General features: G+C 38.0%; 1 protein-coding gene across 1 annotated transcript in view; it reads left to right on the forward strand.

Moving 5' to 3' along the window:
* Positions 1-4,340, forward strand: part of VPS26A (VPS26 retromer complex component A) — a 27,889-nt gene extending 23,549 nt beyond the window's left edge. Inside the window, exons 7-10 of the mRNA XM_075072609.1 lie at positions 507-513; positions 576-637; positions 2,879-3,021; positions 4,025-4,340. Of these exons, the coding sequence (XP_074928710.1) occupies positions 507-513; positions 576-637; positions 2,879-3,021; positions 4,025-4,138 (326 nt within the window). The 3' untranslated portion in view covers positions 4,139-4,340. The remainder of the gene's footprint in view (positions 1-506; positions 514-575; positions 638-2,878; positions 3,022-4,024) is intronic.
* The last annotated feature ends 9,782 nt before the right edge of the window (positions 4,341-14,122 follow it).

The raw sequence follows: 14,122 nt of genomic DNA on the forward strand, positions 1-14,122 counted from the left end.
TAGGAAGCAGAATGATAAGTTTCTATAAGAATGCTTTAATACGTCAATAGGGTGCAAATAATTTTCCTTTCCTTTACAAGTCAATCTTTTACACCTTTTGCGCCACATTTTGCTAAACACAATATGACTGATGGAGCTTCTTACATGATGTCTGCTCGATTCCTCAGATACGAGTAGATACTGTTTGCTTAGTAATAGTGTAATTTCACGACAAAACAAGCGATAACAATGTTGATGCTCAATTTAAGTTTTAAACTCAAAGGAGTTTGAATCAGGAGTACGGTGGATGATTGCAGGTAAAGGCTTCAAGAAGCTTTATCCATAACCTATCATAGCTCTATCCGTAGTGTTTTTTTTTTTTTTCCTTATGAAATAGAAGTCTATTGGAAGGTGGAGTATTGTTTTCTGTAATATAGGAGAATGTTTCTTAAGTATTAGACGATAAGGGAAACCAAGGGGTTGGTGTTAAAGGGGAACATGGTTTTGGGCATGGGGAATTGCATAAGGAGCGAGGTTGTTTGGAGTTCTGTAGTGTCATTTTGAAGAAAGATATCCAGTAATGTTTTAAACACCAGTACCACAACAGAGACGGAAACCATTGCTAAGTATGAAATAATGGATGGTGCGCCAGTCAAAGGTAAATAATTGCACTTGAACTTTGGAGAACATTCTAGAACTTTCTAGTGTAAAAATTATAACAGGTTTTTAAGATGAGTTTGCTTCTATATAGATAGGAATTGGTTGTCCTGAAAAACTAAATTTTTGTTTGGGTTGTGAAAGCGGTATGGTAAGAGAGAACACCCAAAGCTGCAAGTGGCAATAGTGATTACTTAACCTAAAGATGGGGGCTCTAATTATGAAATTTTGTTTGAAGTTGAAAACTTTTTACTAATCCTAGTCACCCCCCACCAATACCTGTGATCCAATTTGGGATTCCAGTTCAAGCCCATCTTTACTACATTTAACAGCTCACTATATAGGAGGAAGTGAAGAATATTCTTCCTAAAAAGTGGGAGGACAGTCCTTTTCTCTCCTTTTGCTGCCATGTGTTCCTCTCCTTTTACTAGTGTTTTTAAGTACTTCCATCTCTGATCTCCACCATATTTGCCTCTTTGGAAGCAGACTCTTTAGCAAGCTTCTGAGCACAAGCCATCTGGTGCCTACTGTCAGGACATGCAGCTGCTCTAAGGCACTGGTTCTAAACCAGGGGTACACAGAGGTCTTCTGGGAGTACATCAGATCACCTAGATATTTGCTTAGTTTTACAACAAGCTACATAATAAGCAGAAGTGAAGTCAGTACAAACTAAAATTTCATACAATGACTTGTTTATATTGCTCTATATACTATGCACTGAAATGGAAGTACTATGTTTATATTCCAATTGATTTTTATAATTATATGGTAAAAATGATAAAGTAAGCAATTTTTCAATAATACTGTGCTGTGACAATTTTGTATTTTAATGTCTGATTTTGTAAGTAGTCTTAGTTGAGGTGAAACTTGGGGTACGCAAGAGAAATCAGAGGTACAGTGGTCTGGAAAGGTTGAGAACCACTGTTCTAAGGGATCATGGGCAGCAACTATGTTATGAATATTTGGGTGCCTCTAAATTACAATAACTCACTGCGTGGAAAAGAGATTCTTTAGGTCTGATCTAAACATGAAGTTACACCAGTTTAGGTAATTGTGTAGTTTAACTAAAATAAGTCTAAAAGTTGGTGCAGCTTTGTTGGGCAAACTAAAATAAGTCAGGTTAAAATATACTTGGACACACTTACCTGTTGAAAACTAGTTGTCCTTAAAGGGCAAGCTGTGCTGACATATCTGTTTTAAAACTGGGTATAAGTGCATCCACATAGGGATTTAACTAAATTGGTGCAAGCTTGCTTGTGTAGTCAAGTCCCTAGAAAGTTTCCTTTCTCCCTCTGAGCTATTGGAGTGCCTCCAAGATATTTGCTACAAGACTTGGTTGGCACAGTCATTGGGGCAGATTCTGGAACAATTAGAAGTCCTGAAGGAAGAGGCTTGCTGCTAATGATTCTCAAACTTGCTTCCAGAGGAGAGTTTAGGGAGGGATGTGGTAAATAAAGGCAGAGGGAAAGAAGGATCACAAGGCTTAAAGCTTCTTAAGAAAAATCAGTGGGAGAAAGGGTTCTGGTTTGTGGTGGGTAGGGGGTATGGGTATGCAAGCTGCCAGTCACACTTGAATGGTGACAGAACTCCTTTGAGCAACTATTTTAGGATCTTGAGACAAGACTGAACAGCAAGATTAAATCACCCTTTCTGGGGACAGGGCTATCTGAAGGTTGTTGCAAAAACTCAAACTAGAATTTGGATCCCGCAGATCCAAATCAGTCTGATTCTGGCATGGCTGAAGAACAGTGACTGATCAATAGTTGTCTGATCTGCTTTTGAGTGAAAATAGTGTTCTTATTGACTTTGAGCTAGTATTAGCATTTTCTACAGTAGCTCTGACAACAAGATTTAGATTATTTTAGTAATTGAGTGATGAGAGGTCCCAGAAAGAGTTATGCTAGGTGACAATTCATAATTGACACTGGCTTCTTATTTAATTATAGAATGGGCCTTCAAGGTCTTGGTCCTTTAAAGTCCTGAATGGTCTGGAACCCGGTTAGGTGAAATAGCCTCTCACCTATGCCATCTTTGGGCACACCATTGACTTAAAGGCTCTTGTAAACTTCAGGACCTGTGTTTGGTTTCCGACATGAGGGCCTGTGCCATTAGAATCTGAAGGGTGGTTGGGTAGAAGACCACTGCTTTTCACCCAGTCTTACCCATTTTGTGGAATGTGTTTTAACGATAGTTCTCTCAGATGAAACTAACTCTAACTCTAACTTTTCTTTGATTCTTCAAGGTGAATCAATTCCTATAAGACTTTTCTTAGCAGGCTATGATCCAACTCCTACAATGAGGGATGTGAACAAAAAATTTTCAGTGAGATACTTTTTGAATCTAGTGCTTGTGGATGAAGAAGACAGACGGTACTTCAAACAACAGGTATGGTGTTGTACAGGCTGGAATCTTGTGGCAGGATGGCTTTTGTTGTGAACAGTGGGGGGTTTTTCCCCCCCATATTTGGGAACAGAACAAGTACACTCTATTCTACAAATAGAAATGTGAAAGACTGACTTTTCTCTCATTTGCTGTACTGAATAGCATGCACACACAACTTAATTTGTAAGTGAGGAGGAAGAAGGGGATGATGAACAATATTTTAGCAAAGATGAGGTATTAGTGTGGTATAAAATGCAAGAAAGGAGTGAGTGATGCCCCACAGAACTTAAAATCTAAATAGCCAGACAAAACAATATTGATAGAAATTTGAGTCTAAAAAAAAATTATTGGAGCATTTTTTTTACTGGATGTGCCACATCACTTTTTTTAATTACTTGATGTGCAAATCATTTTGTTTACATGAGTGGGTTAATGCTGGATGAAGAAACTGAAGGAATTTGATTTGATTCCTGGCATAAGAGAGTACAAAAGTAAAGGCATGTAAAGGATATAAAGGGCAGGGTGGATACTTTGTGACCATAAGAGGAAATACGGATAGGAATAAAACTGAAGACGGGTAAACAAGGCCTTAAGGTATGAATAAGAAGCTTGAATTTAATGCAGAAAGTAAGAGGAAGCCAGAAGGATTAGAAGAAGGGAGTGGCCTGATTCAGATTTTGGTCAAGAAATATTTTTCTTTTGCTTGATAGCACAGAAGGGGAGCGAAGTGAGCATTGGAGTAGCCAGAGAGGCAGTGACTAACCAGGAGAGAACACAAAACACATGGATATACAATTTTAATATTTATAAACTGAATTGCTCATATTCTCTACCTATGCGTGACTTATAGAAATATAGCTTATTACAGAACTGAAATAAATAGTCATGCAAAGTATTTTGGAAACCTTTGCATCAATAGAAACTTATGATTAATTTTGAGGTTATTGGGTTAATATTTGACCAGACATAGCACTATACTAAATGAGCATTTGCTTCCCCTAAATAGGAAATAATTCTTTGGAGAAAAGCTCCTGAGAAACTGAGGAAACCACGAACAAATTTTCACCAGCGGTTTGAATCTCCAGAACCACAAGCATCTGCTGAGCAACCTGAAATGTGAACTAGTATAGGAGGTGAAAAAACTGTTGTGATACTTCAGCAGGTTAAAGATGGCAGCAGCCTGTAGGAAAAGAGAAGGCAAAAACTCACATTACAACTGTCTTTCTTCGTCTTACAGTGTTGCATTTACCATATTACTAAAACATTTGTCAAGTAACATTCAAGTGTGTATATACATTTAAAATAAAGTGCTTTCTCAAACACTGGAACTTTCTTAAGCTACTATTTTATACTGCACATTTTACTTTTATTTGATAATATTATGCACTTGATATGCATAAAGCTTAAACAAATCTAGTTATATATTTCCATGCATGTGGGCTTGTATATTTATTTTTTGCTAATCACCTATAATATGTAGATTAAAGCATTTCTCCCCCTTCATGTCATTTATCGCATGCATACCTCCAGTGCTGCTTATCTGCACTGGTTTTGAAACCAACAGATAAGTATACTTATCTAAATTACACTAAAAATCAGGGTTTATGGTGGATCTTTTTGTCTTAAGAATATTTAAGACTCATTCTAGACATTTAAGCATAGTTTAACACTTTATAAACCACATGCATATACATACCACAAACTTGCTGTACCTGTTTGGAGTCTTCTAAGACCATACCGTGGTTCTTAGAGGCTTTGAATCTTGTATTTTTCACAAGAATGTTCACAAACAAATTTGTTCCCAAGATGATCCTTTTAGATGGGTGGTGGTGGCTCTCTACAATTTACTCTAACCATATTTGTTTTTACTTAAGTCTTTTTTTTCTAGTAACTGTAGAACTCGCACTTCTCCCACCCATTGCTTTTTTACTTTAACTGAGATGATTGGGGTGGGGGGGAGGGGAAATAGAAATGTTTTTAGCATAGTTGACTCTTAATGATTAAACTGAGACCTAGTGTTTATGTTCTTGAAATCAGCTTTTACATGCACAATATTTACTCTATCACCTCTTGGATTCACAAACCTACTCCCCTCTTTACAGCTTGATCCCTTGCCATCCTGGGGGAGGAGGAAAAATGACAGCCTCTCAGAAGAACATACTTATTCTTATCCATCTAGGCCTATAATTGGGTGGGAGACAACCTTATTTTTTTTTTTTTTTTAAACTGGTTGAGTTCGAAAAGTGTTGAGAAATTTGTCTAGGAAAACAATATTTTTGTCTTACTCCTCTCTTTTGTGAGTTTAGAGTCTTTGAACAAATTACTTAAACAAGTTAGCCTCCATTTGTTCACTATTAATCACATAGTCTGTCATCAGACGTATGTGGATTGGACACAAAATGAACCGTGCTGTGTGGAAGGCTACTTGCGCTTGGACTATAAACAAGACACTCTTTCTAAACTTCAGTGCAGGCATAATTGGTTTACCTTACTTTATGAGTAAGGAAAATAATTGAATTACACTTCTGTAAAATGTTTTACTAGTATGGCACTTTGATAAAGCAGACAAAGACTCTATGTACTATATACTGGGGTATTTCTCTTAAATGTGGATATCTGAGTGCAAGTTAACTCCCTCATGTAAGTGCCTGTTCAGAATTTTTTAAAAATATGCCAAATATTTTCATGATCACTTGCATGTTGTAATCTGGAAACTATTCCAAGAGACTTTGAAAACAGATTGTATTTAACCAGCCTCAGATTGTGCAACCATGTATAATAAACAAGAAACACACTGAGCCTCTATTTGAGTTATTAAAGTAGCTGTATTCTCACTAAAACGTGGCTTGTCTTTAATTGGAATGTACATTGTACTGAAAATACCATTTGCAATGGATATGAATGTATTTTGAGGATGGAAAACCTGGGTTAATAGATAACTTAGGACATTTCTATAGTATATAGAAACTTAAGTAACTTATAGTTACTAGTCTCAGTACATCCCCCACCTTAGACTGTCACTTATGAAATGAGCCAGTAGGCTTAGTTCACTTCATAGTGTGTTTACTTTTGGCAGTCTTTTCAGAGAAACCAAGGATTGTGACCGTTTCGTCTGCATGATTGGTCTCTTTGGGGCAAGAGTAGTTTCTCAGCCTGGCTTTGGACATACTTCGGGGCAGTATGTGAAAGATCACACAACTGATGTATTGGTTCCAATTTTTGAGACTTCAGGTTTTTTTTTTGTTTTTTTTTTTACATCCAAACAATTGGTTACATTGAGTTAAGCTTATATGAAATATACTCTTCCCATATGTTACAGTCAGAAATTCTGTGCATGCATAAGTCAAATAGCTGAATGAAGATGTCAAACTTGGGGTGTGGTTTGTTTGTTTTTTTGGATTTTTTTTTAGTTCTTAGGTTTAAGGAATAAAAAAGGTTGAATCAATTTTCTTAAAATTTTGAAGATTTAAACATTTTAAAGTTGAAGACTTAGTTTATTAAATTAGCTCAAGACTGGTCTAGAAGCATGAAGTTATCTCATGTTCCAGGGTGCTCTAGCTTTGATTCTAACACAGGGCTCTATCAGAGTATATTCCCAGTGTTGACTGTCCCAAGTCTTGTCTTGGATCATAAAATCTTTTTGGCCAAGGGCCCTGTCTAGATTTGCATGGCATTTGACAAATGAATGCTGTATAAACTAGCATAACAGAACCATCTAGTTACTTCTTTAAATGATTGCTTTGCTTTTTCAGGGTTAATAGTCTGAAGAGATCTCAACCATACCCTATTTAAACTTGTACCTAGTATGATGTATAAATATCACTCATATATCCTGTCTTCTATGTCTTTCTTAACCAGGAAACCCCTTGTTTTCCTCTAAATAATTCAAAGCCCAATTTATTGCTTAATGTGCCATCTTTATACCTCAGCAGTTTCATTTATTATATTTCTAACCTCTCACCAAAAATTGTTCCATTTATTAGAGCCTTGATCTTCCACCCACTCTTGCTAAATACTAATTTCACTGAAGTATACTAGATAACATACAATATTTTCTTCCTAGACTAAGTAGTAACTTTAGCTAAATTAAATTATTTGTTGCCTAATCATCAGGACAGGACCTCCTGCCCCCAGTCCCCCATCATAGGTATCTAGCTGCATACAGGTAGGCTTTGTTAGAATAAAGTGGTATGTAAGAAAGGTGTGTCTTTATCAAACAAGGTTGAAGGGGTGTCTTTGTAGCAATGTATTCTAGGAAAGTGGAATGGAACAGATACAAGTGCTCACTTGCAGAGACTTGCTGGAGTGCTGTAATTAAAAGATTATCCTACCCAAGGAGGCTGTTACCAAGACACTGACTAATAAGAATGCAAGACTTACCTGGTTTCTAAATAAACATTGCTTTCTTTAAAATCTTCTTAGACTTAAACCAGTTATTGAGGTAACTTACCAGCTGATCTTGGAAAGTAAAGGAATTAATTTTCTAAATCTTAGAGGATGGGAGGGGTACAGTTTATTTGGGCTAGAGCACTTGGCTATAGGCTGGGCACATGCCTGTTGCCAAAAGGTGCTGGCTAGCTTGCTGAGTTGGGCAAAGCCTAGTGACTAGGAGTAGCAGGAATGGTATAGGGAATGGGGGGTGGGAGGGAAACGGGTTACAGCCTTCATCTGCCTATGACAAACTGACAATACTCTGAACAAACCTTATTAGAATTAAACTTTATTGAATTGTTAGACCTTGTTACATGAGTTAATATCTTTGAGGTACTTGTATTAAAAATGCAATTATGTATGTGTGAAAATAACATAAGAATGGCCATTTTGAGTAAGACCTATTGTTTATCTAGCTCAATATCCTGTCTTCTAATAGTGGCCTATGCCAGATGCTTCCAAGGGAATGAATAGAACAGGGCAATTAACAAGTGGTCTGTTCCCTGTTGTCTGGTCCCAGCATTGGGCAAAGGCTTAGGGACATCCAGAGGATGGGGTTGCATCCCTAACCATATTGGCTAATAGCCATTAATGGACCTATCCTCCAGGAACATATCTAATTATTTTTTGAACCCTGTTATGCTTTTAGCCTTCACAACATCCCCTGGCAATGAATTCCACAGGTTGACTGTGCTTGGTGTGAAGAAGTACTTCCTTTTTTTTTTTTTTTTTTTTTTTTTAAACTGGTTGCTTATTTATTTCATTGGATGGCCCCCTAATTTTTATGTGAAAGGGTAAATACTTTTCCTGCACATGCTTCATGAGTTTGTCAGGCTGTGAGTTTGTCACTGAAGTAATGGATTCCATAACTTGCTGTGACCTCCGTGAGTTCTACTGGGGCTGGTGTTGCCTGAGCAGCTAACATGGCCCCAGGCCATTTGCATCAGCTGCTGCTTGGGTGGGTAGCTCAGAGCTAGGGGTTGGGGCACAGGAGGGGCAGTGCTTACCTTGTGGGGCTCCACAGAAGCTGCAATGTGTCCTTCCCTCAGCTCCTAGCTCCATGTGCTGCCTCCACTGGCAGCGAGCGGAGCTAGGAGCTGAGGGAGGGACATGTCACTATTTCCCAGGAATCTGCTAAACTCCCTCCCTGCCCAGCACCAGCTGGTGACCCAGGCTGCACTCATGGCGCTCTCTGGACTGCCCCCCAGAGCACTCATGGCACCCCCCAGACTGCCCCTCCAGGACTTGCACCCTTCTCATATGCATCTATGGCACCCACTGGGCACTTGTTCCAAGCAGCAGCCTCAGCATCCCCCATGCACCTGTGGCACCCTGGGTTGCTGCCCCCCACAGCATTCACAGCACCCCATGAGCTACACCCTCCCCCCAGCACTCCTAGTATTTAGTCAGGGATATAGTACAATTCATGGGCTGTGAATTTGTTTACTAAAAATACCTGTGACTAAAATGTAGCCTATTCATGATTTTATAGCTCTCTATCATTTCTTCCTTAATTGTCTCTCTTCCAAGGTGAATAGTCCTAATCTTTTTAATCTTTCCTCATATGGAAGCTGTTCCATACCCTTAATCATTTTTTGTTGTCCTCCTTTTCCAATATATTTCTTATTGAGATGGGATGACTAGAACTGCACACAATATTCAAAATGTGGGTATACTATGGATGTATATAGTGGTATTATATTTACTTTCCTAGCATCTATCCCTTTCCTAATGATTCCTAACATTGTTAGCTTTTTTTTGACTGCCATTGCACACTGAGTGGATGTTTTCAGAGAACAGTCCACAGTGACTCCAATATCTCCTCCTTGAGTAGTAAGAGCTAATTTAGATGGCATCATTTTGTCTGTATAGTTAGGATTGTTTTCCAAAATGCACTTTTCATTTATCAACAATGAATTTCATCTGCCATTTTGTTGCCCAGTTCAGCCTGTTGTGTGAAATCATTTTTTAATTCTTCACAGTCTGTTTTTGGACTCAACTATCTTAAGTAATTTTGTATCATCTGCAAACTTTGCCACCTCACTGTTTACCCCTTTTTCCAGATAATTTATGAATATGTTGAACAGTGCTGGTCCCAGAACAAATCCCTGGGGGAACACTCCTATTTACCTCTCTCCCTTCTGAAAACGGACCATTTTTTCCTACTCTGTTTCCTGCTGTTTGTTTTTGTTTTTTAACCAGTTACTGACCCAGGAGAGGACCTAGTATCATGTCCCATGATACCTTACTTTATTTAAAAGCCTTTGGTGAGGGAGCCTTGTCAAAGGCTTTCTGAAAATCCAAGTACACTATTTCTTAGTGGATCACCGTTGTCCATGCTGGTTGATCCTCCTCAAGGAATACTAATCGATCGGTGAGGCATGATTTCCCTTTACAGAAGTCATGTTGACTCTTTCCCAACAAATCATGTTGATATATGTATCTGTAATCTTCTTTACTACACAGTTATGAACATCTTGGGAATGGAAAATCGTAACTGAAATGTTTTGTAATTCAGAACAAAATGTTCTGACTTCTTTCAAAAGTTAAATGAACATTGATGTAATACAGCTTTGCATAGTAAAGTTTCAGAAGAAAAATGCTGCTTTCCTTTTTTAGTAATTTATGTTTAACTCAGTACTGTACTTGCCTTTTTCCCCATCTCTGCTGCTGCCTGATTGTGTACTTCTGACTCCAAATGAGGTGTGTGGTTGGCTGGTCTGTTCATAACGCTGAGGTTCGACTGTAGTTGAAATTTGCCTGGAACTGAAGTTAGGCTTACTGGCCTGTAATTGCCAGGCTTGCCTCTGGAGCCTTTTTAAAAAATTGGCATCACAGTAGCTATTCTCCAGTCATCTGGTACAAAAGCTGATTTAAGTGATAGATTACATACTGCAGTTCTGCAGTTTCATATAGGAGTTCCTTCAGAACTCCTGGATGAATAGCATTTGGTCCTGGTGACATTTATTTATTTATTTGTTTTATTTCCAAACCTCTTCTTCTGCCATTTCAATCTGGGATGACTCCTCACATCTGTCAACTAATATACCTAATAGGGAGAGGTGGTGCTAAGGATTTTCTTTCATTATTGGCCTCTGAAGCCACTCCCTCTGCAGAGAGATGCTAGTTCAAAGTGGATTCTCCAGAGACCACCAGACAAAAAAAGCCTTTTGGATTAAAATCCTGGGGTTTAAACTTACTCCTGCCTGATCCATCAAATGGATAGGCCCCTCATTCACAGAAGACCCCAATCCTTAGGGGAGGAATGGAAGGACCTGGCCTACTGAGGCCCCATAAGACTGGATATTCTGAGCTGAAGCTTTGATGAACTTGTTAGCACAAAACAACAAAAAAAACCACCATCTCTAGGTAGGATGATGCATGCAAGTTCTTTTATTGCTTTTAACACATTTCCTCTAGGAGGCTTTTTACCTTAAGAATGAAGTAGGCATGCTTAGAAAGAATTGTGTATCAGTAGCAATCACTCCGTTATTAGTCTCTGAAGAGAAAGCAAGCAGGTCACCCTCAGCAGATGGTCTTTGCTGGGAAATACACAATGCAGACTGGGAACTGTGCAGCCTGGGAATATCCCGGTGAGAATTCTAACCAGAAAGGCAACAGCTGGGGAGCTGGAAGCCTGAGCACAGTTGTCCTTGCTGGAACACTGGGGAAATACAGGTGCAGTTGGCATAAAGTGGGGGCACTGCCAATAAACCTGCAATCCTTGTACCTTTAACATAACCTAAATTTCAAAGGCTTATGTTGGAATTATTGTGTGTGCAGAGTACTACTATGATGCTAAATTAATCAGAAATTCCTTTCTTAAATCCAAAGGCCAACTGGCGTTTATACAATTGCTCTAAACATGCCTAAAAAGCCTAACTAATAAGAAATTTACTACATCCAAACAGTAACAAAACATTTAGAAAGATTTGAGCCAAGATACTTACAAACGGGCTAAACCAGGAGTGCTTAGACCCCTATTGGTCAGCTCTAACTTTGTCAGGCAGGTATTAGCAATGTACCCTTTAACAAATGTGTGGTGTCATTGCTAATTATTGACTTCAGCTAAAAACCAATTTAAGACAGTTCACCCTTATTTCCAGTCTTAATCCAGTTAAAATTTACAACCCCTTTTCTTCCCAAAACCTTTCTTTTCCTCCTCCTTGCTGACTAACAGTTTTTCTGTTGCACCTGGGTTCACATAGGTTTACTGTTAAGATAACACCGGTATGCGGGTGAGAAGGTTCATGTTGGCTCCTTTTTAATACAGATTTTTTTACTTATTTAAAACCATCTGCAGTCAACCCCTATCGCTTAGAAGCCTTTGTTAAAAAAATAAACCTTTATTTATCTGTTTGTTTTTTTTTTTTTTGAATCAACCATCCTCCCATTTCTATTCCATCTGGATTTATAACTTATTTTCAAAGCCTTTCTAATTACTAGTTGGGGTGTTTCTTTACAACACATATTCCTTAACCAACTTAAGATAACTAATTTTTTAACCTTTAATATTTATTCTACAGCTTGTATCTGTTAACAGCTAGTCTCAATTGCTCTAACATGTCAAAAATCTGACTTAACTATACAAGAAGCCTTGATACTAACACATGAAAGTATATTCAGTCTGCTCCTTGGAACAGGTGTGTGGTGAGCTGTCAGCTGAAATTGCTTCTATGCAGTAGATGCAAGCTAAAAGACGACACCTATAAAAGGCATCAAAGTTCAGTTCAAGCCCACCATATTAGCAGTGCAGCCCAAATCATATCCTAATCCCATCCTTTGTCCTTGAATATTTTGCTGACCATGCTCCACTCCTATTCTGACTTATGTGAAATATTAAAATACGTATTCTAGAATCTCATAGAAACTTCCCAATACAGGATCTGCATTTATAATTCCCCTCTAATTTATCAAACACATGCCTGCATTTGATTGATTACTGGGATATAAGGCCTAGTTTTCATTAGCACTTTTTACTTGATAATCTTAATGTTGCACAATGCTGATTACAACTGCATATACAAAAAATGCTTTAGTATTTGAAATTTTAAAATTCCCATAATTTGGGTGTAATCCATTTATTCATAACAAAATCCATAAAAGAGATATGGATTTTAGTATTGCTGGCCTTCAAGCTCAAAGTTTTTCCAAGCAGATCACAGATCGTGCATTTTTGCAAATGGTTGTTAAGAAAGTTGTGTGAAATCTGACTGGAGGAGAAAACAAGGCTATAAAATGGGCAGTCTTTGGGCAGGAATGTTTGTCTTTCACCTAGGGAGGAGTTTCAAAAGATTGCCTCAGGTTTTTTTACACAGTGAGTGAGTGGTGTTATTTTCTGCAGGAAAGGCTGTTTATTAGTAACAATCCAGGCTGAAATATAGCCAGCAGCTGACATAACTAAACATTTTTGTGGCCACAAAACGCATTTATTGTAGCTCAGGCTTATGTTTTTCATTAATGAAAAGCCTGAGTTGCTGAGATGCAAGTCAAGGTGAGAAGCAACACCCAGCTTGGGATACATGTGGCACAGGGTGGATATAGGGTTGCCAGCTTTGTTTGGCTCTATTCCGGAAGGTTTCATCACATGATGTAATGGCAGTAATGACTGACCTTCTGTTCTCAAACTCATTCACTCCAGAGCCATCATTTTGCCTTCGGTGGAAATAAGGTGCAGTGTATGAATCAATTTTGCATTTTAAACATATTGCTTAAAAAAATCAGTATTACAAAATCTCCAGTTGTAATGTGAATCTTATTTTTAAATAGCAAGATTGGGTTTAGGTTACTTTGCTTGTTAATGCATGCTTAAATGTTTGTGTATATGTGTGTTAGTTAATTCCATTATTTAAAAATACAGAAAATAAAATACTATACCATTAGAAAATGACAGATCCAGCAAAAACATTGATTTGACTTAAAATAAGATATTACTGTATTTACATTATAGAAGCTGGGTTTCCTGTAGCAGAGTGCCTTTGCTCGGAGTTTTTCTTCTTAAATCTGTACTTTAGCTGGCTTCTTGCTGCTTTGAGCAACTCTGGGGACTTTTTGACATATTCATAGAAGTCAGTGCATGACATACTATAATTCAGTTGCACCTGTAACTCTGCTTTCACAACACTTTCACTCAGTCTGTTTCTTTCTTTGCTCCAAAGCTGAGTCATTAAGCTGAAGACCCTTTCACAGTACGCATTTGAGACTGGAATTGAAAGTGTGAAAGATACAAGTTTAAACATTTGGCTGTTTCCACTTTCTGGAATTTGTTTGAAAACTTCTACCCATCTTTGATCTATTTTTTGCTCCTTTGAAATGATTTCTCTTCTTACTTGCTGTAAAAGGCAGTAATCATCAAACAGCTTGTCAAAATCAATCTCAATGCGAAGAACTTCAGCCAACTTCTCAAGATCAGACCATTTTACTTCATTGTCCAGTGAGAGGACTGACATTTGTTTGAAAACAGATGTCTTGAAATCATACCATTTCTCAAGGTATGCAATGCATCTTGAAAACGCCTTATCCGCTTCTTCCTTAAATTTCCTCTTGTTAGATGGAGAGACATTGCACAAAATAGCCTGAACTGATCTTCCATAAAAGTTATCCTCTTTCCTTCTCTTTAGTTTAGAATGAAGACTTTCCATGACACAATCCAATTCTGTACAGCTAGCATTAT

Source organism: Chelonoidis abingdonii, chromosome 15 (genome assembly GCF_003597395.2).
Source record: "Chelonoidis abingdonii isolate Lonesome George chromosome 15, CheloAbing_2.0, whole genome shotgun sequence".
In the NCBI taxonomy this organism is placed as follows: Eukaryota; Metazoa; Chordata; order Testudines; family Testudinidae; genus Chelonoidis; species Chelonoidis abingdonii.